A 24,704-nucleotide genomic window follows, 5' to 3' on the forward strand; every position below is an offset into this window, starting at 1 on the left:
AAATATATGTTCTAATTTTCAAAAAATACAAAATAATTTTACTCCAATAGCTGGGTTCTGTACCAGCATATACCAATCAGCCACAACATTAAAACCACTGACAGGAGAAATAAATAACATTCACCATCTTGTGACAATTCAATGTTCTGCTGGGAAACTTTTGGACCTGGCATTCATGTGGCTGTTACTTAGACATGCACCACCCACCTAGACCAGACCAGGCACCCCCACCCCATAGCAATGACACTCCTTGATGGCAGCAGCCATCCCCAGCAGGATGCAGCCTGACACAGGAACACACAAAAATCCTTAAGGAACAACTCAAAAAAACATGAATTAACAGCACAAGGTGTTGACCTGGCCTCCAAATTTACTAGATCCCAAACTGATCAAGTATCTGTGGGATGCACTGGAACAAGCCTGACCTAAAGCCCCCCTCAGACACCACAGGACACCCTCACAAGGCCCATGTCTATTCTCTGATGAGTCACAACCATTTTGGAGGCACAAGGGAGACCAACACATGATTCGGCAGGTGGTCATAATGTTATGCCTGGTTGGTGTATATCAGGACTTGACTGCAGAAACAGTGTTATTAGAAGGATCATGACATGGCAGATTTTTTTTCAACAGTATGAAAATCATCACCAAACATATCTTTTATACTAGTGTGTATTATATTTGTACTAATATCTGTCCTGTATCTTTCAGCTGTCCAGGAACCAGCGCTTCTCAGCGTCCTTCCATCACACTGTGGAGACTCTGGTCAACATGATGATGCCGCACATCACTCAGAAATACAAGGACAACCTGGATGCTGCACGGAACGCCAACCACAGCCTGGCGGTCTTCATTAAGGTCAAGATCCACAGTTAATTTGAAAGCGGCATGTGTTTAGTAAATACTAGCCGATACTCATTTAGTACTTTTTTGGCAATAAATAATGACTGAACGTCTTTTTCTCTTCATTCTGTAGCGCTGTTTCAACCTGATGGACAGAGGCTTTGTGTTGAAGCAGATCAACCACTACATCAACTGTTTTATGCCAGGAGACCCAAAGGTACGCCGACGATACAAACAAATTCAATGACGGCTTGTAGGTAGAAATGGGATTTACAAAGACTTGTGATCAGTTATCTCAAAGATTAAAAGACATCAAGGTGTTTATGTTTTATTAAGGTTATCTTTCCGGTTTCTGTCGTTTCTAAATGCAGACGCTGTTTGAGTTCAAGTTTGAGTTCCTGCGTGTCGTGTGCAACCACGAGCACTATGTCCCCTTAAACCTGCCCATGCCTTTTGGGAAGGGGAGGATAACGAGATTTCAAGGTGAGAAGAGCATTATTTAATGTGTCTTTCATATGTTTGAGAAGAATAATGAAGTCAAATAAATGTCTTTATTGGGAAATCCCATTTGTGCCAATTTAATGAATGTCCATTGTGCTCTGTTAGTATTACAGATCTTTTTTCACAGAGTCCACATTCTTTCTTTTTTTGTTTTGTTTTTCCCAATTAGCTTTTTTATCTCCTTCTGAAACAGAGGAGTTATATGATGTAGGTAGGTGCAAGGTGTGCCGCTTTCGTCGCCAAAAACAGCAGATTTCAATCTGACTGGTGTCCGTAAAATTCCCTCCAAAATCTTTCAGCTTTGCTACGAACTTGTTTATGCGGGTAATGTGCAGTATTTATCCGCTTTCGGATATCATACTGTCACATTATACTGCTTATCACGTGTGATCAGAAATCTGTACAAGCCGCCTCTTTGTGCAGGTGTGAATGGTAAAGTGTGGCAGTAGCCTCTTCCTGTCTTGAAGTGGTTTGGGGTTCATGGCTAGTGATGATAGAGGCACTTGATTTTCTGCCATTCCTAAGGAACCAGGTGTCTTTTTACCACTTGCATAATTGAAATTGAGGTGCAAGTTTTAAAAAGATAAACTTGCGGGTTTGATTGCAGCTGTTTTGGGGATTTGTGTGTGTGATTTGGGATTGCTTTATTTGCCTTGGAAATCACCTGTGAACAGCTGCTGATGTTCAGCCACCAGTTTTAAATCTGTTTGCCTTTTCACAACAATCACGGTCGATGCAGAACAGTGTGAATGTGTCAAAAATGGCAGTCTTGGTTTGTCTGAATCTGGTTTTGCATTTAGAATATTTTATGATTTAGATTTTGATGTCAGCTTCTTTCTCTATACTGTTATATTTTCTTATTTACTCTCGTCGTTTGGGGCTGTTTGGGGCTTCACCTCCTTTCTCATGACTCGTTTAGTTACTCTCGTCGGTTGGTCTTAATCTCCTCACTGTCCTCTAACTCCCATCCAGACCTCCAGCTGGATTACTCCCTGACCGACGACTTCTGTAAGAACCACTTCCTGGTCGGGCTGCTGCTTAGGGAGGTCAGTGCAGCTCTGCAGGAGTTCAGGGAGGTCCGACAGTTTTCCATCCAGGTGCTGAAGAACCTCATGATGAAGCACACATTCGACGACCGCTACACCTCCAAAGTAAGCGGCGCCTTCACACACCCCGTCTCTTTAATGTTCACTCGTGTGCATTGTAAGATTTTTAGACTCTCTTTTGAGTGATTGATTTGTTTTTCAGAGCCAGCAGGCCAGGTTGGCCACCCTCTACTTGCCCTTGTTTGGTCTGCTCCAAGAGAACGTCAACAGGCTGAACGTGAAGGAGGTGTCCCCCTTCACTGCCAACCACTCCAACAATGTAAGGGAGACACCTAGTGGCTTCTTTGGAGCACATGACACGAAGCTCTGCAAGCCAACATTATACTCAGACCCACAATTACAACAACAGAAAAACAGTAGTTATTCCAAAAGACAGGTATTTTTCGTGCTGCAGCAGTCTTAAATATGGTATAAAATTAGTTAGTTTCAATTCATAGCTTGATTTAACACGTGCATTTATTGCCTTGTCTGTGAAATATCCCAACAGAAGAAATTTATATAACATAATTCTGTGGATAAACATGGCCTCACACGTCCAGGGAGAAATTGGGATCAGTGAGCAATAATAGATGTTTACGGCATCCAGGAAAAATATAATATACACCTATATAGAGATACATTTGGTGCGGCAGACTAACCTAAAATAACACATTTCCCCTAATTGGGCATTGTGATGTGTACAGTTTACACAACATCCCGTATCCTCTATAATATAGAAAAGGGAAAAACAACTTAAGAAGAACAATAATGAAGCGGAGCAGGGGTGACTCTTCCAGGATGGATGATATGTAACACACAAAAACTAACTAAATTGTAAATTTACACAGTAGAAGAATAAGATGGGTTTGTGGGTTTGTTTCCATTCAAGTGTTCCTCTGTTTATCTAGCAGAACGGAAGAGAAGAGACACTCCTCACCAACGCTTTGATGACCCCGCCCAGGTCCAGCACCTTTCTGGACACCAGTTTGCACAAAGATGTTTTTGGAGCCATCTCTGGCACCGGTGAGTTGAAGATGCGCTGAAGCAGACATTTTATCCTTACAATAATATATAACTACTTTTTTTCTGTTTTTTTTTTTTTTACAGCTACGCCTCACGCAGCGTCCACCCCCAACATTAACTCCGTGCGCCATGCTGACTCCCGTGGCTCACTCATCAGCACTGACTCTGCTAACAGCCTGCTGGACAGGAGCAATGACAAGGGCAATTCTCTCGACAAGGTATACGTCAGAAGGAGCGGCGTGATTTCTGCACAGTGATTCCATATGGCATTAATTAGAAATCTAATTTAGGCTTTCTGTGACGTTCGTATTTAGCATCCATTTCACTGTGGTGCTCCAGGCACATCACAGGTCCCCTGATTGTGACAAAAGTGCCACCAGAAAGTCCCTCTTTGTTAACTTGTACCATTGACTCCCCGCCCCTCGGTGTACTGCTGGCCGTGGCAGACGGAGAAGTTCGTACGGAGACAGTCCGTCAATGTCCTGCGCTTCTTTGCGGAGGCCGAGGAGCCCGTGCCCTCCGTGCGCACCAAGCGTGTCACAGTGGACTTCTCCCTGCTCACTGTCCCCTGTGTGCCAGAGAGTCCAGCCACCCTCCAGTCCAGCATTTCACTTCAAGTACAAAACACCTACTTCCTTCACACAGCCCCGCCTAAGAGTGTCCCATCTGGGAATGATTGTGTGAGAGAGAGTGTCCTAGCACCCTAAACTCTGAGCCTTTTCTTTGCCAGACGATTCCCAGGCTTTGTCGTGTTTGTTCTCTGGTGCTGTAAACCAGACCTGTAGTGCCCTAAGGGCCTCACAGGTTTTATCTCTGCTCTTTTTCTAGATGTTGATAAGCCTGCACGATATAATGGATTTCACACTTTTAAGTTCCTATCGTGTGTGCTGTGTGATTTCTTCCCTCAGTCTGATAAACAAGCGAGAAGAGGTCATTGAACACACAAACTAGATTTAAACGTATCTGTTGTTGGAGCTGTTTTTTTGTTTGTGATGTGTGACAGCTTCTATAAAATTGTGAAATTGTGTACCAATATAAGGGGACAAGAGGACACCAAAGTTGTAGGAACTCTGCATTAATATGAATAAGCTAAAACTCTTAGTAAAAAGTAATTGCACCATAGCTCCAAGGTTTTTATCCACATCCACAGGAAATCTAATTTTAGCCTAAAAGTTCTCCTCCCTTAAAAAAAAAAAGAAAAAAGAAAAGCAGTTGCCTCATGTTTTCCATGAAGTCACCCACAGCCAGTTTCATGGTCTAGACTAACTGCTGGCAAAGGAACGTGCTTGGTACATTTCCAAACCTCTCGCTGTGGTAGAGCCGCTGCTCCACTGCTTTGGCGCTTTTCTCCCGGCCCTCTGATTCAGCTGGGAGGAAAATGGTGTTTGTTGTTCAGTGTCACATTTTCCAGCACGCATAGAGCCGAGTGAATGACTCCACTAGCGTAGCTTGACTGCTGTATCGAAAAACTCATGTTAACTATATCATAAGTACAGCACGATGTCCACTTTATGTCCGCAAAACTTGCAATGTCACTACTGTGGTAAATTCTCTTTTTGGTTCAAAAATAAACCGACCGTACTCTGGTTTATCTTAAAATAAGCAGAGCCGTGGTGGGATTTGATGTGTTTGTCTGTCTGTGCTTGACCGACATGTTTATCCCTCAGAACCAGCCCGCCTCGGCCCTGGGAAGTACCCTGCTGCGTTGTGATAAACTGGACCAGGCAGAGATCAAGAGCCTCCTCATGTGTTTCTTGCATGTGCTCAAAAGCATGTCTGAAGGTAAAACCCCATCTTTCTCCCTCGCCTGTTATTTCTGCCCAATATTAAAACCCTTCCAAAGTCCACCTATGTATATATATATATATATATATATATATATACTATATCTCCAAAAATCTACTTTCTTCTCTTTTTTGTGTGCCTCCTCCAGATGCTCTATTCACATACTGGAGCAAGGCTTCATCTACTGAACTGATGGACTTCTTCACTTTAGTCGAGTGAGATTCCTCCCACAGAACACCCTCACGTCACGAGTACTGTCATAAAAAGCTATGGTAACTGACTTCTCTGTGGCTTTTTTTCAGAGTGTGCCTCCATCAGTTCAGATACATGGGGAAGAGATACATCGCCAGGTAATGTTGTTGGCATTGATCCAGACATATAATGAGTAGACAAAATGTTTTTGCTGCACATTAATTGCACTGTACGGTTTATAAGAATGGTGCAGCTACTTAATGTTGAAATTTCAAGGCATCCGGGGTAAAATTTGCTAATGCTTATAACTTCTTGAAGGTGTGACTGTGCCGTATGTTCAAATTTCTCAAAAAACACGCACATACTGTACTCTCACGACTGTTTTGGAGTTCTGGCCTCGACTCCCAGAGGGCTGAGTGTTCACTCTCTCTAACCTCCCACCACTGTTTCTATCTCTGTTCACTCAAATGCTGGCAAGTTTAACATAATGAAATAAAACCTGGCTCCTGCCCTCTCCTGCCTGGGTAAGCCTATAGGTGGAACCAACTTTTCTAACAGACTAATTGCATGAGAGATCTTTTCACCTCAGAAAACCTGCAGTGCTGTGACGCTTCTCTCAATTCACTGCCTCTCTCAGTCTTTCATGCATGGCTTTGACTCCTTAACACTGACAATACTGCTCTGATAATTATCACCTTTAACTGCGTGCCTGTCATGCACTCACACCCAGACATTTTTCTTCAACGTCTCATAAGCTAATCTCTGCATTTCCTTCGGCTCTGAGGACCTTTGAGTGCTAGTTGCTTCATTCTGGCATCATTCACCCTAACCTGCTTCACTAACTCTGGCTCTGCTGGTCATCAGCAGCAGTCTGACATTGTCCTGTTTCCTCATCAGGAACCAGGATGGGGCAGGACCCGTAGCACATGAGCGGAAGTCTCAGACTCTGCCTGTGTCCCGTAACAGGGCGGGAATGATGCATGCCCGCTTACAGCAGCTCAGCAGCCTGGATAACTCATACACTTTTAACCACAGTAAGTGCCCCATACTCTACCCTTCATCACACATGCTCTACCACAGGACCCTTGCCCTCCTCCGCCTCACTCTGTGCTAGTCTGACTCCTCATACTTTTCAACATCATCATCATCATCTTCCTCATCCTCTGTTTAAACCCAGCCGGCCCTCCCCGAAGCAGAGAATGCTCCAGAAATCATCAGAGAAATAAATAAAATTGAGGCCTGGAAGCTTGTTTGTTAAACTAGGTGGTCCTTTGGTCAAATGGCATCATTCAACGAAGTTTCTTTGTGTTTCAGTGTAAGAAAGATTTCAAGTATTCTTGGAATATCTGTAGACCATGGTAAGAGTGTATCAGGTTGCGGCAGGAAGATTTTTAACGGCTCTGTTCCTTTGGTTCATTTAAGAGCATGCTCATTTTAACTTTTTAAAACCGTCTCCTCCCTCTGCACAGCTCACTTCTTTTTTTTTTCTTTTTTTTTACATCTCACTCTGTGAAAGCAATCCATGGAAAATATAAACACGAAGAGTTTCATTCCAAAACTCCGTCTGTGACTACGTTAGGAATATAAAATAATTGACAGTCTGTAAACTAAATTTGTACCTCACCATTTATTTGGTTAAACTGTAAAACTTTTGGCCTCTGTTTGGAATGAAACGTCATCTTTTTCATCATCATAAAGTTTTCCATCTTTCAAGCTGCGACTTTGCTCTTAACGCTAAGATCTCCCATTTTGACATTAAATTATTAAACTGTCACGTTACAGGGAGCTTTCACGCTCTGCTGGGTGTAGTTGTAGTAGAGGTGAAAGAGCTACAGCTTTGTCTTGTGTCTTTCTAGCCTACAGCCACTCGGATGCAGATGTGTTAAATCAGTCCCTGCTAGAGGCCAACATTGCCACTGAAGTGTGCCTGACAGTCCTGGACACGCTCAGTATCTTCATCATGAGTTTCAAGGTACGAGACATAACTGCTGCTCGTCGGATGTTAGCTGATCTAGTTAATTCTCTGTCGGAGCCACGATTTATGATTTTGTCTTTCTCCACAGACACAGCTGTGCTCGGACCACGGTCACAGTCCACTCATGAAGAAGGTGTTTGATGTCCACCTCTGCTTCCTGCGCATCAACCAGTCAGAAACAGCCCTCAAGCAGGTCTTTACTTCGCTGCGCACATTCATCTACAAGGTATGGAGGATTTTTATTTGCCACGACCTGATCTGACCGCAGGACCAGCTGATGACCAGTCCTGTCTCACTTCACTCTCTAGTTCCCTTGCACGTTTTTCGAAGGGCGGGCAGACATGTGCGCTTCGTTCTGCTACGAGATCTTGAAGTGCTGCAACTCCAAGCTGAGCTCCATTCGCAGCGACGCAGCCCATCTGTTGTATTTCCTCATGAAGAGTAACTTCGACTACACAGGTCGCAAGTCCTTTGTCAGGACACACCTACAGGTGAGATATGTAGTTTACAACAGACAGTTGTCAGGTTGTCTTTTAACAGCTCAAATCTTTGTTTTATTAGCTTAATAATTAGTACTTGAGATTATTTGCGACATAAATATGATTAGCACATGGGATAAAATATGCATTAAGATTGTATACACTATATACATATATGTGTAAAATGATTTATATATTTGTTCCATTGATTTTTTTCTATTTTTCTTTTATTTATTTATATTTTATTTATTTTTTTGTTTTTGTTTTTCTTTTTACTAGTTGTTTTCAAGAGTGTTTTTTATGTGCAACTGTGCTACTGTGACCAAGCAATTTCCCTTATGGATCAATGAAGTCTCTCTAAATCTAAGTCTAAGTAATACCTCCCAAAAATGGGGATGTAAAGTTGGTGTTAACAAAAAACACAAGGCTTAAACTGTTGATCTTTTCATTCCTTTAGGTCGTGATTGCGGTCAGTCAGTTAATAGCTGATGTAATTGGTATCGGAAGTACCCGCTTCCAGCAGTCTTTGTCAATAATCAACAACTGTGCCAACAGTGATAAAACTATCAAGGTGAGGAATTAATTTATGTTATGATCCCACTTATGTAAACTGTGTTAAAAAATAAATCGTAATAATAATAAAAAGCGCTTTAGCTAAACTAGAAGTAACGCAGCTGATAACTTCATCCTCCTCAACAGAACACAGCTTTCCCGTCAGATGTGAAGGACCTGACCAAACGCATCAGAACAGTGTTGATGGCCACGGCTCAGATGAAGGAGCACGAGAGAGACCCGGAGATGCTGGTGGACCTGCAGTACAGCCTCGCCAAGTCTTACGCCAGCACGCCTGAGCTACGCAAGACCTGGCTGGACAGCATGGCCCGGATCCATGTGAAGAACGGAGACCTGTCAGAGGTCTGTGATAAAACCGGACTATGACATGAACAATAAATTAAATACATCATACTGACATTCTTCCAGTGAATCCTACTGTCTTGAACCCTGTGTCTTCTGTCAGTGTTGTCCTCTGACCTGAGTTGTTCCTGTTGTTCACAGGCGGCCATGTGCTACGTGCACGTTGCAGCACTTGTTGCAGAGTACCTGCGGAGAAAAGGTGCTTCAGTAATCTCAGATCAAAATCTGTTCTTATAATTCTGTAGCCACCAGACAGCAGCTGTGGTTTTATTTCTGACAGCTGAAATAAAGTCTCATCTCTCTCTGTGTGCAGGCATGATCAAGCAGGGCTGCTCAGCGTTCCGCGTCGTGACGCCAAACATCGATGAAGAAGGAGCAATGATGGAGGACGTCGGGATGCAGGACGTCCATTTCAATGAAGTACTTACATCATTTATACACTTATCCAGAACCAAAACACAACATCACTGTTTACGATTCAAATTTTAGTCGGTTTTTGGACAAATGTATCATCATCTTAAGTCCCCATGTGAAATCAAATGAGATCTTTATATGATGTGCACTACACGTCTGGTCCAGTAATGACAAAAAAGTCACCTTGTTGGTTTCTTCTTTATGATATTTTAGTTTGTAATTTGGTGGAAAACTGTTTAAAACTGTCTCATCCTGCAGTACGGGGCGTGTGCTAATTTCGAGTCCAATTAAATGTATTCTCAAATTTTCCTGCCCCCACCTTCCTCTTCTTCTCTCTACTTCACTCATACACACATGCACGGTGCCTGCTCAGGCTGTTGGAGCCGGCCGGTGTGGCTGGTTACGCAGGAAACACGTACAATATGTGGAATCAAATCGCTCTCTGTTAGCTGATACTGTACATGGGGACTTTCTGACAGCCGACTTCCAATATATCAAATCAAATGTGCAGTTCACATGAGCATAAAATGCGTTTTTTGTATCATTAATGCGTATCTTTTGAAGTAATAATCCTTTTCAGAGGGGCAGCATGAAAAATTTAGTTGTGTATGAGTATATAATTCTCTATGTCCTTATATTCAGCACATCTTGGCCGTGATAAAAGGAGCGAAAACACTTTTAAGTGTCGGCTATATTTCTTATGTAATGCCCATCAACAGTTTCCCCCCTTTCTGTTTCTCCCTCAGGACGTCTTAATGGAGCTTTTGGAGGAGTGTGCAGGTGGACTGTGGAAAGCCGAGCGTTACGAGCTCATCTCTGACATCTACAAGCTCATAATCCCTATTTATGAGAAGCGCAGGGACTTTGAGGTATCAACCCAGACAACAATCCCCACTAATTGGAGGTAGTTCATGATCCTTTAAAGCATTAAAATTCTAATTCACATGCATTGCTTTGCACAGAAACTGGCCCACCTGTATGACACACTGCATCGCGCATACAGCAAAGTGACAGAAGTCATGCATTCAGGCAAGAGACTGCTGGGCACCTACTTCAGAGTGGCTTTCTTCGGCCAGGTGAGTTCATCTCTCAAACAGTGGCCTTTTCCATTCAACGGAGTAGTTTCCCATTTTCCAAACTGATATCAAAGCTTGGTTTCACAAAAGAGCACAAGTAACATGGAGCATGGGAGTTGCCGGGAGGTTTTTTGAATTGTTTGTAAGAGCATGAGGTGGCATTTTCTGACCCACTCTAATACACTTTTCTGCTCTCTCGTCCTCTGCGAAGGCAGCGGTAAGTTGCGCAGTAGACCCTGCTAGCCTGTTGTTCAGCAGCCTGAGTCTTTGTGTGGTGTTGGTGCTGCCGTAATCCATTGCACTTCTCAGTCACTCGTTGCTGCTTCAAGTTACAGTAACAGTCAACACTGCTGCTTTCTGTTTTGGAGACTGTGTTGCATGGCTGCTCACTCATTTCAGTGTTTCTGTGTTACAGATGTAGTGTGTGAGGTTTTAGTGCTGAGACTCAAATTTTGTAAAGTATCCCTTGGGTGTGGTTGCATCTAACTGTTATATTTAATAGCTAATATATGCTGTCTGTCTGCAGATCCATGTTTACTGAAAAGTTTGAGTTCTTACATTTGTTCATAGTATTTAGGTAGTTATGGAATAATGATGACTTTATTTCTTGTGTTGTCCACACCCCTGTAGCAGTACCAGTTTACTGACTCAGAGGCTGAGGTAAATCCATACAAAGGCCAACGTTTCAGTTGGGAGTGCAGTGATGTTTTAGGCTGTGTTGTGCTCCTTCTCTAATGCAGTAGGTGCTATGTCACTTGCATTGCTTATCTTTTAGCCCTTTAACTCCTCCTCTACTACAGTGTTGTGCTAATAGCAGTAGGAAAACATTGAAGGGGAAACAGCAGGATTAATTTCTCAATAGATAAATGCATGTCTTCAGCCATTAATTCATGGGATTTATTTATTTTTTTTTACCCATTTACATACAAGATAAATGACTAATCTAAATGCTCCCACTGATAGTGTGAAGCCTGTGTGTCCACCTCTGTCCTTTACTCACATCAGTGAACTAACACTATTTTCGTGAGTTTGGACATAGTTAGAGGGTTGTGAATCGTGTAGTCAGCAAATCGGTTCAGCTCGAAGCTGAGTCTTTAAAAACAAACACGGATCAGGCATAACATTATGACCACCTTCCTAATATTGTGTAGGTTCTTCCTTGTGCCTCCAAAACAGTTGTGACTCATCAAAGAATGGACATGATGGCCTTCTGAAGGTGTCTGTGGTGTCTGGCTACAGAATGTTTTTAGTGGGGGCCTTTGGGTCCTCTGGGTTGAAGGGAGGGGATCAGGCTTGTTCCACTGCATCCCACAGATATTTGATCAGTTTGGGATCTAGTGAATTTGGAGGCCAGGTCAACACCTTGTGCTGTTTGTGTATGTGCCTGTGTCAGGCTGCATCCTGCTGGGGATGGCTGCTGTCATCAAGGAGTGTCATTGCTCTGGGGTGGGGGTGCCTGGTCTGGTCTAGGTGGGTGGTACATGTCTAAGTAACATCCACATGAATGCCAGGTCTAAAAGTTTCCCAGCAGAGCATTGTATTGTCACAAGACAGTCAATGTTATTGACTTCTCCTGTCAGTGGTCATAATGTTTTGACTGATCTGTGCATTTTATTTTATTATTAGGAATGACTCCCACTCACAACTCCTGTGTGGTTTGATGTGGATTTGTTTGGTTCTTGGTGTCCTACTAGATGATGTCTTTCATATTTATTCCAACCCTTGAGACTATTTTATCTTCTTTAGGGCTTCTTTGAAGATGAAGATGGTAAGGAGTACATCTACAAAGAACCCAAGTTCACCCCCCTGTCAGAGATATCTCAGAGGCTCCTTAAGCTGTACTCTGACAAGTTCGGCCAAGAGAACGTGAAGATGATTCAGGACTCAGGACGGGTGAGATTTTTTAAAATCTTTTTAATTGGTGTGTGGTTTCTGTTATTTTTTCCCCCCTAGAAACATGGTTCTTGATGTCTCATTTGCATTGTCTGCAGATCAACCCCAAAGACCTGGACTCTAAGTACGCGTACATCCAAGTGACACACGTGACTCCATACCTGGATGAGAAGGAGCTGGCCGACAGGAAGACGGACTTTGAAAAGAGCCACAACATCCGTCGATTTGTGTTTGAGATGCCTTTCACCATATCAGGAAAGAAGCAAGGCGGTGTGGAGGAGCAGTGCAAACGCAAGACTATATTAACCAGTAAATATATTAACCCTATTTTTACTATACATTTAGGTAGTGGTCTCAGATAAGATAAACTAAGGGAGTCTATTGGGTGTGCTGTAAGGCCCTACTCGTCTTTTAAACATCTTTCAAGCTCTAAACACCTGAGACATATCTGTTGCCAAATATCTTGCCCTTATCTGTTTCCGTGAAAGATATTATGCAACACATAATATATTATTTGTTTTCCACATGGCTAATCAGCAGATATGGAATAAGTGTGGTTTCTCTTTGAAGTACTGCCGTGTAATAAAACCTAGCTGTACATAAAAACACGTTTTATCCTCTCATCCCTGCTGCCTCTTCCTAATGTCACCTTCTCCTAAGATGAGATCAGTCTTGAGCTACGCACTAAGAAGAAGACTGTCACATTAGATGTTTGCTTGTTACATTGCTCAGCACAAAGCTTCTGTGAACAAATGTCAGATCTTGATTAGATTTCGAACATGTCAGCTGTTTGTCAGGGTCCTTTCCTTGTCCTAATCATAGTTATATTGTTTTACAGTGCGAGAGATCCAAACGTTTGATTTTATCTTTATTATATGGGGGCTTTTACAGGATGTGCTGTCCACATACGATTGTCTCCGGAGCTGCAAAACTGCAAAAAAGCGCATGTGTTCATCTCTGTCTTTGTTGTGCTTGTCTCCCCTCAGCTACGCATTGTTTTCCCTACGTAAAGAAGCGCATTGCGGTGATGTATCAGCACCACACTGATCTGAGCCCCATCGAAGTGGCCATCGATGAGATGAGCAAGAAGGTGGCAGAGATCAAACAGCTCTGCTCCTCCAGCGAGGTGGACATGATCCGCCTGCAGCTCAAACTCCAGGGCAGCATCAGTGTCCAGGTGCCTGCTTTAGATTTCATATATATATAGTATATATAAACACACATCTGCACACACCTGATAGTAACATTACAATGTCAAAAATGACCTCCTCCTTCAGGTTAACGCAGGACCACTTGCATATGCCCGAGCTTTTCTAGACGATGCGTGCGCCAAGAAGTACCCGGATAACAAGGTCAAACAGCTGAAGGAGGTCTTCAGGTGAGGATACGAGATGTCGGCTTGGTCGGACTTTACTACTTTAACCGTTTAACACGTCTGAAAACTGTTTTTCGTGACAGGCTTTTTGTGGAGGCGTGTGGCCACGGCTTAGGCATCAATGAGCGGCTGATAAAGGAGGATCAACAGGAGTACCACGACGAGATGAAAGCCAACTATAGAGACTTAGCCAGAGAGCTGTCCATCATCATGCACGAGCAAGTGAGTACATTATTGCCGCGACTGCTGTTACTCAATCAGTGTAATTGCTTTCAGGATAACTAATTTTACACCTGTAATCTCCCTCAGGTTGTGGCAAGTGAACTGAGTGCTGTTCATTATATGATTGATAACGTGATAATGCACTCTGTGATAACACGATTCTCTGTTTTTCCTTTGTGCTGACATGAGCAGATTTGATGGTAATGCAATAAGCACCAGCACACAATAAAGACAGACCTGTTAATTGTTGGTCCAGCCGGACAGACTCGTCTGTAAGGCTGTAAGAAGGTTCCTCGTCAGACAGTTAGAAATCCTGATGTTGCTGTAACTCTTGATCCGTGTTTATCTTGTGATTGACACACAGAGGACGTTTTACTGTAATGATAAGGTCCATCCTTTGTCCTTAAAAACACAGAGCAAAGATTAGCAAATGTATCAGATCAGATCAGATCACAGACTGGCCTATCTTTACATCCCTGCAATAAATAAGAGATCAGCTGCACATAAAAGATTGTCACTCGTGAAACACATGTCCACTATCCTTCAGAATAATCTTCCAGATTTGTTTTAAAAAGTACCGGTTGTTTTCAGTTTTGATTAATCTGCTAATTCAATTAATAGTTGTTTTTTTTCAGCCACTGGACAATAGAGAAAAAACAAAAAAAACATATTATCATATTAATCAATTATCAAAACAGTTACCAATTTATTCCTCAACTATGATTTCAACTCCCATACAGCTCTTTCCAAATTCAGAACTCAAAGCCCACCTAGTCTGCCCCAACTAAAAACACAGCTGGCTAGACCAACACTTGCTGCTTTGTCTCTTTCGGCTTGCCGACATGTTTATTTTTGCATGTGTAAACAGAATGTATATATGCATGTACGTATACAGTATTTACATATGCATTTGTATATGTATGAATGGTATGTACATGCATCTGAATGTGTGTGCTTTCTGTTGCTGTTATGTGGATTGGTTGTTTTGGCTGACCTTGTTTTCTGTTTTATTCATGTTAGTTTTCCTGAAGTACGGCAGACATTGCATTTTGAAGAAATGCATCCTGGGAAATATTCTACCTTGCTGAGAAAAATCTGTAATGTTCATGTACAGTAAATATATAGCTACAACATGCCAGAAGCCGGTTAGCTTAGCTTAGCTTAGCACAGAGACTAGCAGCTGGGGAAAAACAGTAAGGCCGGGTCGGTCCAAATGTAAAATCGCGCCTCTAAGGTGAATTTCACAGCACTATTTCTAGGCCAAGAGCAATTTACTGATCTCATCAAACTAATGGTCTGACACATAATCAATGTTAATCATCTATAGAGGTGCTGGTCAGCAGACTTCGTTACCTTTGGACAAAGCTGTTTACCCCTGTTCTTAATCTTTATACCAAGCTTCTGGCTGTAGCGTCATATTTAAGGTACTAACACAAGAGTGGTATCAATCTCCTCATCTCAGCAAAAAAGTTAAATAGTGTGCTTTTAGTAATTAACGTCTGAAATACTGCCCTGACTTTCTCCCTTGCACTCTCTTCCCTCCAGATCAGTCCCGTGGAAGATGGCATGAAGAGCGCTCTTCCGGACTCAATTCACATTTTTAACGCCATTAGCGGCACACCGACCAGTGCCACCATCCAGGGCATCCCCAGCTCATCCTCCGTGGTATGATGCACGATGCTAACCTGGGTTAGCCCTGACCTCAGAGCCAGCTGTACTCCCCAGCCGGGCACGCCAGCGATACCACCACTGCGACAAACCTAAACCTAAACCTAATCCCGCATCTCGTCAGTCGGCTTAAAGGGAAACAAATGGAAGCACAGACAACTCTCAACTTCTGTTTGCTGACTGCCCCCCCGCACAGATGACCGTGAGCAAGGCACTGGACCTATTAAATATACACGCAGGACTGTGTTGGGGTGGCCAGTTTAATTATTTATGACAGCACTGGGGAGAGGAGCAGGAGAGGGAAAACGTGCAGCGGAGACACAGACTTTGTCCCGGCTTCAGCGAGAGACATAATGTTTGTCTGTTTTTACCTGATAAGACTGAGCAGTGTTTTACATGGAGACCTTCCTGTTGGGACTTTTAATATGCATGTCACCACATTACACACAACACCCTCCCAACAGCTCCTTTTTCTTTATTTTGATAAAGTTTCACGTTGTGTTTTTTTTATGTACAGTATTCCACTTTTATAAGCCACTGTATGTTGATGTCTTGATGAACAATATATGCTGCGTACATTGACGCTCATCTCCCTGTACATGAAGTTATATTTCTACTTTTTTGCAAAAGGGCCTCCCATGACTTTACATTCAACCTTAAATCACTACAATGTCTTAGAACAAGGGGGGGTGGGTGAGTTTTTAACTATTTAAAGCCATTGCATACAAAAAGTATATTCCAAGTTGTTTATTAATGTATATAAAAAAAGGAGTGTGTGCAATATTTGCAAAGTATCTTGCTGTGTGGGGCTCATACACTGTAAAGATTATGTTCACCTTTTTTGCCAAAGCGATGAGGTGTGGAAAACGACACTACGCCTACTGTGGAAGTCACATGAAGCTTTTACCATTTTGTGTTCATTGAAATGTTCAATATTGAAATTGTCTTATATTCAGGCAGCAATGTGTTTTTTTTTTTTTATCTTTATTTAACACAAAAGTCACTGTTCTGCTGTAAACAGAGATGTTCCCTAATGCTTATCTTTTAAATAAAATACACTCATTCCTCTGCAGTTCTGTGTTTTTCTCATTCAGAGTTTGCACTTTTTTTTTTTTACTTTTTTCAGTCAGGGACTGAGCATACCTGACTCCCTATCTCCTATATCTCGTGGCTCCGCCCGTCATAAAGAGGCGCACAGTCAGCATTGTCAAAGGCTGATCAAGTGCTAATAAGAAGCAATATTACGCGAAACATTCCCACTCTCACTTGTGAACAGACAAGGATATATTATCAACTGCTCCCTGTGGGATACTCAAAGAAATATCAGACTACAGTAGAAGGCAGGCAGCAGCTTCAGTAGGACATCATGACAGGTGAGTCTTGTTTTGGGTGCATTCATTCAAAGTTACAGAAATTAAATAAGATGCGGGCACCTATTGAAGAAGTAAAGATAAACAAAAGCTAGATAGTTATTAGATAGTAGCTTCAGGTTTTGTCTCTCTCTCTGTTTTGTGGACTCATTTAAATGAGTTTAATCTTGCATGCAGATAACGAGGATCCCAAAAAGAAGAAGGAGAGCAGAGGAACGGTAAAGAATCAGCTTTTCTTTTTAATTGCAAAGTCGATTATAAGCGACAAATCTCAATATACCATTCTATCGCTCTATATATGTATATGTATATTTATAGTAAACCTACATGTTGTACTTTTAATGCCTTTAAATGTTACTTTATACCTAAATTCAATTATATTGCAATGGGAAATATTCTACTTTTCCCCCCACTACAATTATTGTACAGGTAGTTAACATTAAAATTGAATTCTAAACACAAAAAATCTGATAATTTAATAGAATATGATAGATAATGCATAAAAACAGTGATATTAATCAATAATATTCATGCATTTGATAAAATTATTAACATAAGTAGTTTTTTCTTTGTATTTATTTAGTAAAAAAAAAAAAAATGTGCAAGTCTTTAACCTTATATTAAATGTTGAAACCCTTATCACCACCACATGAAGACCACATGTTGCTGTTTTATCTCCAGAGCAAAGAGGTGTGCGGCTACCCGCTCAGCATTTTCTTCATTGTTGTGAATGAGTTCTGCGAGAGGTTCTCCTACTATGGAATGCGAGGTGAGAACAGTCGAGCAGCATGGCGATGAACGAAAGTCGGCATTTAGCTCATCTGTGAACTTCATTCATTCAAGTCTTTCTTTTTTCTGCCAAACCAAACTATTTATGTTTCTTGTTTGATTTGGACGGCAGTGTTGCTTAAAGCACAGAATCCAAATCCAAAACGTCACTTAAAACCACTAATAGGTTAGAGTCACATCTGTTGGTGGTGGAGTCCGTGTGGAATAAGAAGTTGTTCTCTACCTGTCCACAGCTGTGCTGGTTCTGTACTTCAAGTACTTCTTACGCTGGGATGATGACTTGGCCACCTCCATCTACCACACCTTTGTGGCTCTCTGCTACCTGACCCCCATCCTCGGGGCCATTGTGGCTGACTCCTGGCTTGGAAAGTTTAAGTAAGTTTCTTCTTCAAGTTTAACTGATTATATGCATGGATTATTTTGTTATTTAATTTTAGATGTTACCGCTTCACTAGCATTTACTGTACGCCGTTCATCACTACCATGTCTTCTAATCTTTCTCCCTCAGGACCATCATCTACTTGTCCATTGTCTATGCGGTTGGCCAGGTTGCCATGGCAGTCAGTGCGATCCATGACATCACTGACTCGGACAGAGACGGGTCGCCAAACGACATGACCTTTCATGTGTAGGTTTCCGTTCTGCCGCCGAAATAAAAACTAGAGCCACGATTCAGGATGCTGCAGTCAGAGTCACATATTCATTCTCGTTCACTTTGTTCCTCCTCACATTCAGTGTCTTATCCATGGTGGGTCTCTTCCTCATCGCTCTGGGAACCGGCGGCATCAAACCATGTGTGGCTGCCTTTGGTGGAGACCAGTTTAGTGACCACCAGGTTAGGAAAATTACCTCTCTCCTCCTCCTGTCTTGGCTCCTATCTTGAGCCTAATCTTCTCTTCTAATGTTTGACGGTAGACTGAACACGCATCTGTCAGATCCATAGTTCAAGTAGTTTTATTGCACGTGATATCTTGCATTCAGAGCGACTGTACTTAGACACAACAGTCTATTGAGGTAAATGCTGATGTCGACAATGTCTGATGCTGAACGGTTGTAATGTCAAATATCTTCACAAGCTGTGTCAGCATGCTAATACTTTTCCTGAAGGGACTGTCATTAGCTTCACAGGTGTTTTATCATGACTCATAGTACTAGCTTAAGTAAAAGCTAGGGTTTTAGGGTTGTATTGCTGCATCTCTGAAACAAAACTGTATAAAGCCTCCAGGAAGATTTGCAATTTCTGATAAATCATTGTGGACTAGGCCTAAAAACACAATCAGCATAAAACGCACAAATCTTTGAATCACTGTTAGTTGCATTATGGGTAATACAGGAGGCACATATCTTTTTATTGCTTGAGAACTAGCTTTTGAGTAGGAGCAGGAGTGCAAATCCAAACTGGAGGCCATAAATGTGTGCGCAAATTTCACGACAATTCTTCCAGTTGCTGTCGAGACATTTCCCTCAAGCATGAGAGTCTGAAGGGACTAGAGGAAATTTCAGAGGATCACCTCAATCATTGAGATTCATCCTCTGAGAATCATGAATGTCAGTTCATCCACTAGTTATTGTTTCACTCTGGACCAAAATGGTGGGCTGACCAGTTGCTGGCTTGTCTTTCTGTGCAGGAAAAGCAAAGGAGAACTTTCTTCTCCGTATTCTACCTATGTATCAATGGGGGGAGTCTCCTGTCTACTATAATCACACCAGTCCTCAGAGGTACTTATGGCCTAAATATTTATGATGAACAAAAACATGTAATAATAATCATTCATGACAGCCCTTGAGTTTTAAATTTAAATAGCAGCTAAATGAAATGTTTGTTTCTATCTACAGCTCAGGAGTGTGGCATTTACAGTAAGCAGAAGTGTTATTCTCTGGCCTTCGGCGTCCCTGCAGCGCTAATGGTGGTTGCACTCGGTAAGTCCAAACAATTCAGAGACTTAGTCTATAGATGCTGCAGAAATGTAAAGGTCTGGTACATAAACTTTGTACTGAAACTATGATGTTTCCTAACAGTGGTGTTTATCGTTGGGAGTGGTATGTACTACAAAGCTGAACCACAGGGCAACATCATGCTGGATGTGTGTAAATGTATTGGGGTAAGTCATTCATATCAGCTTCTTCCTTATTAATGTGCACCAAATATCAACCATGAGGTACCAGTAGTGACTAAACTTGAAATCTAATTTTCTTTTTTGTTTTACTCTAGTTTGCGATCAAAAACCGCTACAGGCACAAAAGCAAACAGTACCCAAAGAGGCAACACTGGATGGACTGGGCAGAGGAAAAATACGACGTGAGTTTTACTTTATTTGAATGTCTCATTTAAGTCTAAATAACATGATATCTCCTCTGTGGATTAACACCTGTTTGTGCTCTGTCTGCCCGTGCTGTAGAAACTCCTCATTGCTCAAATCAAAATGGTGCTGAAGGTCCTGTTTTTGTACATCCCGTTGCCGATGTTCTGGACTCTATTTGACCAAAAGGTGCCTAAAAGTTAGTCTCACATTTAAAAGGCAGCATCACCTGCAAGTGGAAATTATGCTAAATTGTGCTTTTCCATCAAAGGGTTCGAGATGGACTCTGCAAGCCACCAAAATGGATGGAAACTTTGTAGGTTTGGTGATAAAACCAACTGTAAATATGTTTTAAATCACCAAAGCAGTATGTTAAGGTTTTAATTATTTATTTATTTTTATGTCTACAGGGCCTTCTTGTTATACAGCCTGATCAGATGCAAGTAAGTTAAAAAAATCTTTATTACATTAGCTTGAACTGATGCACTGCAGTTTATTTGAAGGATTTACATGAGTGTATATATTTTTTTTTTTTTTGACAGACTGTCAACCCTATCCTGATCCTGACTCTGGTGCCTATCATGGACAGCGTTATATACCCTCTGATCAAAAAATGCGGCCTGAATTTCACGTAAGTGAGACGTCCACGAGGCTCATATAGTAACTAGCAGTGCTTTATATGGCTAATGAATAACTTAATAGGGCTATTTGGAGACTTTTACAGTTGTTGATTTAACACTTTCAGAGTTGAACATTACAGATAAATACGGTTTAGCTGTAAAACAGAATGCCTGTTCCATTTCAGTTAAATATAACATAACACATCTGTTTATTTAATCCTTACAAAAACCAAAATTGCATAAGGTTTTAAAGAACTACATTATTTCTTGTTATAAAAACCGAGTGAATGAAAAAACAAGTCACATATCCAGTTCAATGGCTTTCTTAATATGTAAAGCCTCCATATATTCAAAATGTATAACACAGAGAAGAGTAAGAGAACTTTTGACAGGACCTGTCTCTTTCGTGAAGATAGTAGGTAAATTATTTTTAGCATCAGAAATCAACTTTCAGCAAGAAAGAAAACAGCATCATAAGAAAAGTCTCCTTTAAAGGCTTTTTTTCTCAAGATAAAATTCTCCAAAGGAAGACCTCAAACTTGCTGACCCCAGCAGAGAACCTGTATATTTCCACACAGTCTGAATCATAACAGCTACGTTACGGTTAAAAATGCTGATTTGATTGTGATATAAAAAGCTATTTTATTAATTATATATAAACCAGTAACAGAACTTGATGTCAATTCAACAGACCACTGAAAAGAATGACGGTGGGGATGCTTCTAGCGGCCATAGCCTTCGTCTGTGCTGCTTTGGTCCAGATTCAAATTGATGTAAGTAGAAAAAAAATAATGTTTTTATCTCCATGTATATACTGAAATACTAAAAAGTTCAGAAATTCGTGTATTTTAAACTTACAATTAAAAACAAACTACATATGCTCAGAGAAGTAAAGAAAATACCCTTGGAGTAAAAACAAACAATGACTCATTTCTACTTTCAATTCATTTTCAGAATACATTGCCCGTCTTCCCATCCGCCTCCCAGAGTCAGTTGAAACTGCTTAACATGGGCAACAGTGCAGTTACAGTTAAGCTGCCTGACAATGAGCCACTGAGTCTTCCTGAAGCTCAGGTATGTCATCTCCTATCACTTTTGAGCAAGACTGGCTTTAAAATTATTTGCAAATCAATCCAACACCAGACTCTGTTGTACAGTAGTATATGTACTAAACTCAGTGTTTGCTCTTTGCTTTACAGGCCAGTAATGAATTCTTCACATTTGAAGCAGAACAAATCCAAGTCACAATAGGCACACCTGGAGAGACAAGATCTATTTTGTTGACAAAGGGAAAGCGACATACGCTTCTTATTCCCTCACCCATCCAGGGCAATTGGTTGCTGGTGAGTTAGATGCACAAAATAAAAATAAGGATTGACAATAAGACAGGAATATGTTTAATGGTTAAATTACTGAACATCCGTTGTCTTATTTTCTCAGACTGATGATTTGATTTCCAAACCACAAGAAGGGAAGAATGCAATCCGGTAAGCTGAATTACAAGTGGTTAAACTATAACTGCAACAACTAATCAATGCACCGTCATAAAATCAACTATTTTCAAGTAAAAATTACTAAATATTACACAGTTGATGCCATAATCTCTATGTGCAGAGGAAATTGCTGAATATAAAGTCATTATGTACACTGGTTTAACTGTTCATTTTCTTAATGTTTTTTCTCAACATGTAACAGATTTGTGAATGGAATGAATGCAGCAGTGAATGTTTCCATTCATGGAGCTGAAAGTTCACTAATTGAGCCGTTTTATTATTCCAACTACTCCGAGATAACACATGGAAAGTAAGGATTGTTTTTCATCTCGACTAATGCACTGTTTGTTTGTTTTTTAACTAAAATAAATAATATTGTTTCTTAACAAGATTTTTTTTCTCTCTTAACCAGGGCCATATTCACCCTGCAGAGTGGCTCACAGTTGTGCGAATACAGCAGGGACTTTGGCTTCGGAAGTTCGTACACTTTCTTCATCCCCAGCACTTTAACCTTTGGACCCAATGTAAGTTTCACGTGTGATTGCTCATGTCATCAATTTTGATCTGTGCAATATTTGATCTTATAAATCACTTTCTGTATGATCTGGTTGAGTGATTCTCATCACATCATTGTTTATTCTTTGTCTTATTTCAGTGTCATGAGGATATCACCTCAGCAGAAGACATAAAGCCCAACTCGGTTCACATGGCCCTCCAGATCCCGCAGTATTTCTTCATAACTGCTGGGGAAGTGATGTTTTCTGTTACTGGCCTGGAGTTCTCTTACTCACAGGTAAATCTGTCAGAATAATCTCCACGCTGAATAGTGAACTAGCTCTTAATCAACCCCGGCAGAGTCTGGATTATGTCATAGCTCTGTATGATGTTATTCCTCTGTGCTTTTGTTCATTTTGCTCCCTGCATTTGTTTCTTCCAGGCACCTAGTAATATGAAAGCAGTTCTGCAGGCAGGCTGGCTGTTTACAGTTGCTATAGGCAACTTTATCGTCCTGATTGTCGCCGAGCTCGCAAAGCTCCCCAAACAGGTAACAAAAAGTCAAACGTGCTCCTATTCCACGCAAAAATCATGACGGTAAAAACAAAACGTATCGAAATATTAATGTTTGTCCCTGTGTCTCCCTCCCCTGTTCTAAAAGTGGGCAGAGTATGTCCTCTTCGCCTCTCTCTTGGTCGCGGTGTGCTTCATCTTCTCCATTATGGCACATTTCTACACCTACATCGACCCAGCCGAAATCGAGGCCCAGTTCAGGAAGAAGGTTGATGACGAAGACGAGGATGATAAAAGGAAGCATCAGTTGACGGACGTTGAGATGGTCAAGAGAGCTTCATTTGGAAGTCATGATGAAGACAATAAATCCCTACAAACCAGAATATGAACAGTATTTAAAAAAAAAAAAAACGCAAAGTAGATATGCGTAATGCACTTCCATCCAAAGTTTGTCCAACTGAGAATGTACAAGGATGAATGTGTGTGTGTGTTTTTGTGTGCACGCATGTGTGTGTGTTAGATGATATGTATATGCATATGATATGTGTTAGATTAATGACAAAATGACTAATGTTATATTGAATTTAACAAATGAAGATAATGTTACCAATTGTATTGTAAGGAATCCTCTCGCTTTCTCACGTTTGTATATCACCGGATGTAATTGCTCTTTTATATTTATGTATAAGTTATGTTCAAATGTGCAATAAAAAAAATAAAAAATAAAATCCTTTCTGTTTTTCTCATTCTTCATTCTTGTCTTGTGATCTTGTACCCAAAATCACTGAGCAATAGTGGAGGAAGTATTCTGATCTTTTAGCCATGAACACATTCATCAAAATACAACATTAATGTGCAACACTATTAAGAAGCTGGTTGAGAAAGAAGACTAATTATTATATTACGTTATAGATTATCTGCTCAATATGTTTTTTAATTGACTGACCAGTTGATTGAAAACAAGAGCCAACATTAGTGGCAACCAATATCGGGACATATAACCATATAATCTGAAATTATTCTGAATGCTTATGGTGGATAAAAACAATAAATCCTCACATTTGCCATACAGGAACCATTAAATATCACAAGACTGTCAACATATGCAGTTCCTAGTTAAGTTCCTTCACTAAACTAATAAATTATTGAATATTGTTGTATGATGTTGTATGTTGAGAAGATGTGGTGGCTAATGATATACACTACTCATGGATGGTTCTGTGTATTATGCAGTTGTTCCCACTCAAACTGACAGATATAAATGTTCACATGTTCCATGTAAAACTATTAGCTTAACTGGCATGTAACTGCTTCAGTTTATTAATATTATTATCGTCATTGTGTGTCAAGAAACACTCCCTGAAGAAGTACAAAAATGAAGAAATATTATACATAAAATCATAATAGCAAGTACTGACGTAGAAATAACTCCAAACTTTGCAGTACTGCTGTAAGTGAAAACCACAAATGTGCAAACATCATTCCTTTAATCCTTATTTAAGCTTCATTCCATTTTATTCAATAAGATGCACATATTACAACGTCAGCATCACATACAAACACATACAACACAATATATTACCCTATAGCAACAAAAACTAGCATATGAATATTATTATAAAAAGTGTTCAAAACAAAGTGTTTTTTCTTAAAAGAAAAAATAAATAAATGAAATAAT

General features: G+C 40.8%; 2 protein-coding genes across 5 annotated transcripts in view; both read left to right on the forward strand.

Annotated features, from left to right (window-relative positions):
- Positions 1-16,613, forward strand: part of LOC311488433 (dedicator of cytokinesis protein 9) — a 73,595-nt gene extending 56,982 nt beyond the window's left edge. For 2 of the 4 annotated variants that reach the window (XM_084545139.1, XM_084545142.1), the window contains 26 exons: positions 712-858; positions 977-1,060; positions 1,215-1,326; positions 2,317-2,495; positions 2,593-2,709; positions 3,338-3,452; positions 3,537-3,670; positions 5,120-5,234; positions 5,386-5,452; positions 5,540-5,587; positions 6,327-6,463; positions 7,286-7,401; positions 7,493-7,630; positions 7,713-7,895; positions 8,341-8,454; positions 8,583-8,798; positions 8,940-8,997; positions 9,112-9,218; positions 9,959-10,081; positions 10,175-10,288; positions 12,035-12,181; positions 12,280-12,490; positions 13,168-13,358; positions 13,459-13,559; positions 13,640-13,778; positions 15,324-16,613. In XM_084545139.1, coding sequence (XP_084401265.1) covers positions 712-858; positions 977-1,060; positions 1,215-1,326; positions 2,317-2,495; positions 2,593-2,709; positions 3,338-3,452; positions 3,537-3,670; positions 5,120-5,234; positions 5,386-5,452; positions 5,540-5,587; positions 6,327-6,463; positions 7,286-7,401; positions 7,493-7,630; positions 7,713-7,895; positions 8,341-8,454; positions 8,583-8,798; positions 8,940-8,997; positions 9,112-9,218; positions 9,959-10,081; positions 10,175-10,288; positions 12,035-12,181; positions 12,280-12,490; positions 13,168-13,358; positions 13,459-13,559; positions 13,640-13,778; positions 15,324-15,449 — 3,339 coding nt within the window. In that variant the 3' untranslated portion in view covers positions 15,450-16,613. The remainder of the gene's footprint in view (positions 1-711; positions 859-976; positions 1,061-1,214; positions 1,327-2,316; positions 2,496-2,592; positions 2,710-3,337; positions 3,453-3,536; positions 3,671-5,119; positions 5,235-5,385; positions 5,453-5,539; positions 5,588-6,326; positions 6,464-7,285; positions 7,402-7,492; positions 7,631-7,712; positions 7,896-8,340; positions 8,455-8,582; positions 8,799-8,939; positions 8,998-9,111; positions 9,219-9,958; positions 10,082-10,174; positions 10,289-12,034; positions 12,182-12,279; positions 12,491-13,167; positions 13,359-13,458; positions 13,560-13,639; positions 13,779-15,323) is intronic. The other 2 variants (XM_084545140.1, XM_084545141.1) reach the window with 1 other exon arrangement.
- Positions 16,614-16,812: 199 nt separating this feature from the next.
- On the forward strand, positions 16,813-23,653 carry slc15a1a (solute carrier family 15 member 1a; the record flags this gene model as incomplete). The annotated part of the gene is made up of 23 exons (XM_084544525.1): positions 16,813-16,819; positions 16,994-17,034; positions 17,498-17,585; positions 17,839-17,980; positions 18,114-18,233; positions 18,341-18,440; positions 19,234-19,324; positions 19,442-19,525; positions 19,625-19,707; positions 19,818-19,904; positions 20,005-20,094; positions 20,177-20,221; positions 20,316-20,348; positions 20,448-20,536; positions 21,217-21,298; positions 21,480-21,599; positions 21,725-21,868; positions 21,966-22,012; positions 22,221-22,328; positions 22,431-22,542; positions 22,674-22,811; positions 22,956-23,063; positions 23,175-23,653. 23 exons carry the CDS (start codon positions 16,813-16,815, stop codon positions 23,412-23,414), a joined length of 2,199 nt encoding a protein of 732 aa, XP_084400651.1. The 3' UTR covers positions 23,415-23,653.
- Positions 23,654-24,704: the final 1,051 nt, after the last annotated feature.

Source organism: Chelon labrosus (genome assembly GCF_963514085.1).
Source record: "Chelon labrosus genome assembly, chromosome: 5".
In the NCBI taxonomy this organism is placed as follows: Eukaryota; Metazoa; Chordata; class Actinopteri; order Mugiliformes; family Mugilidae; genus Chelon; species Chelon labrosus.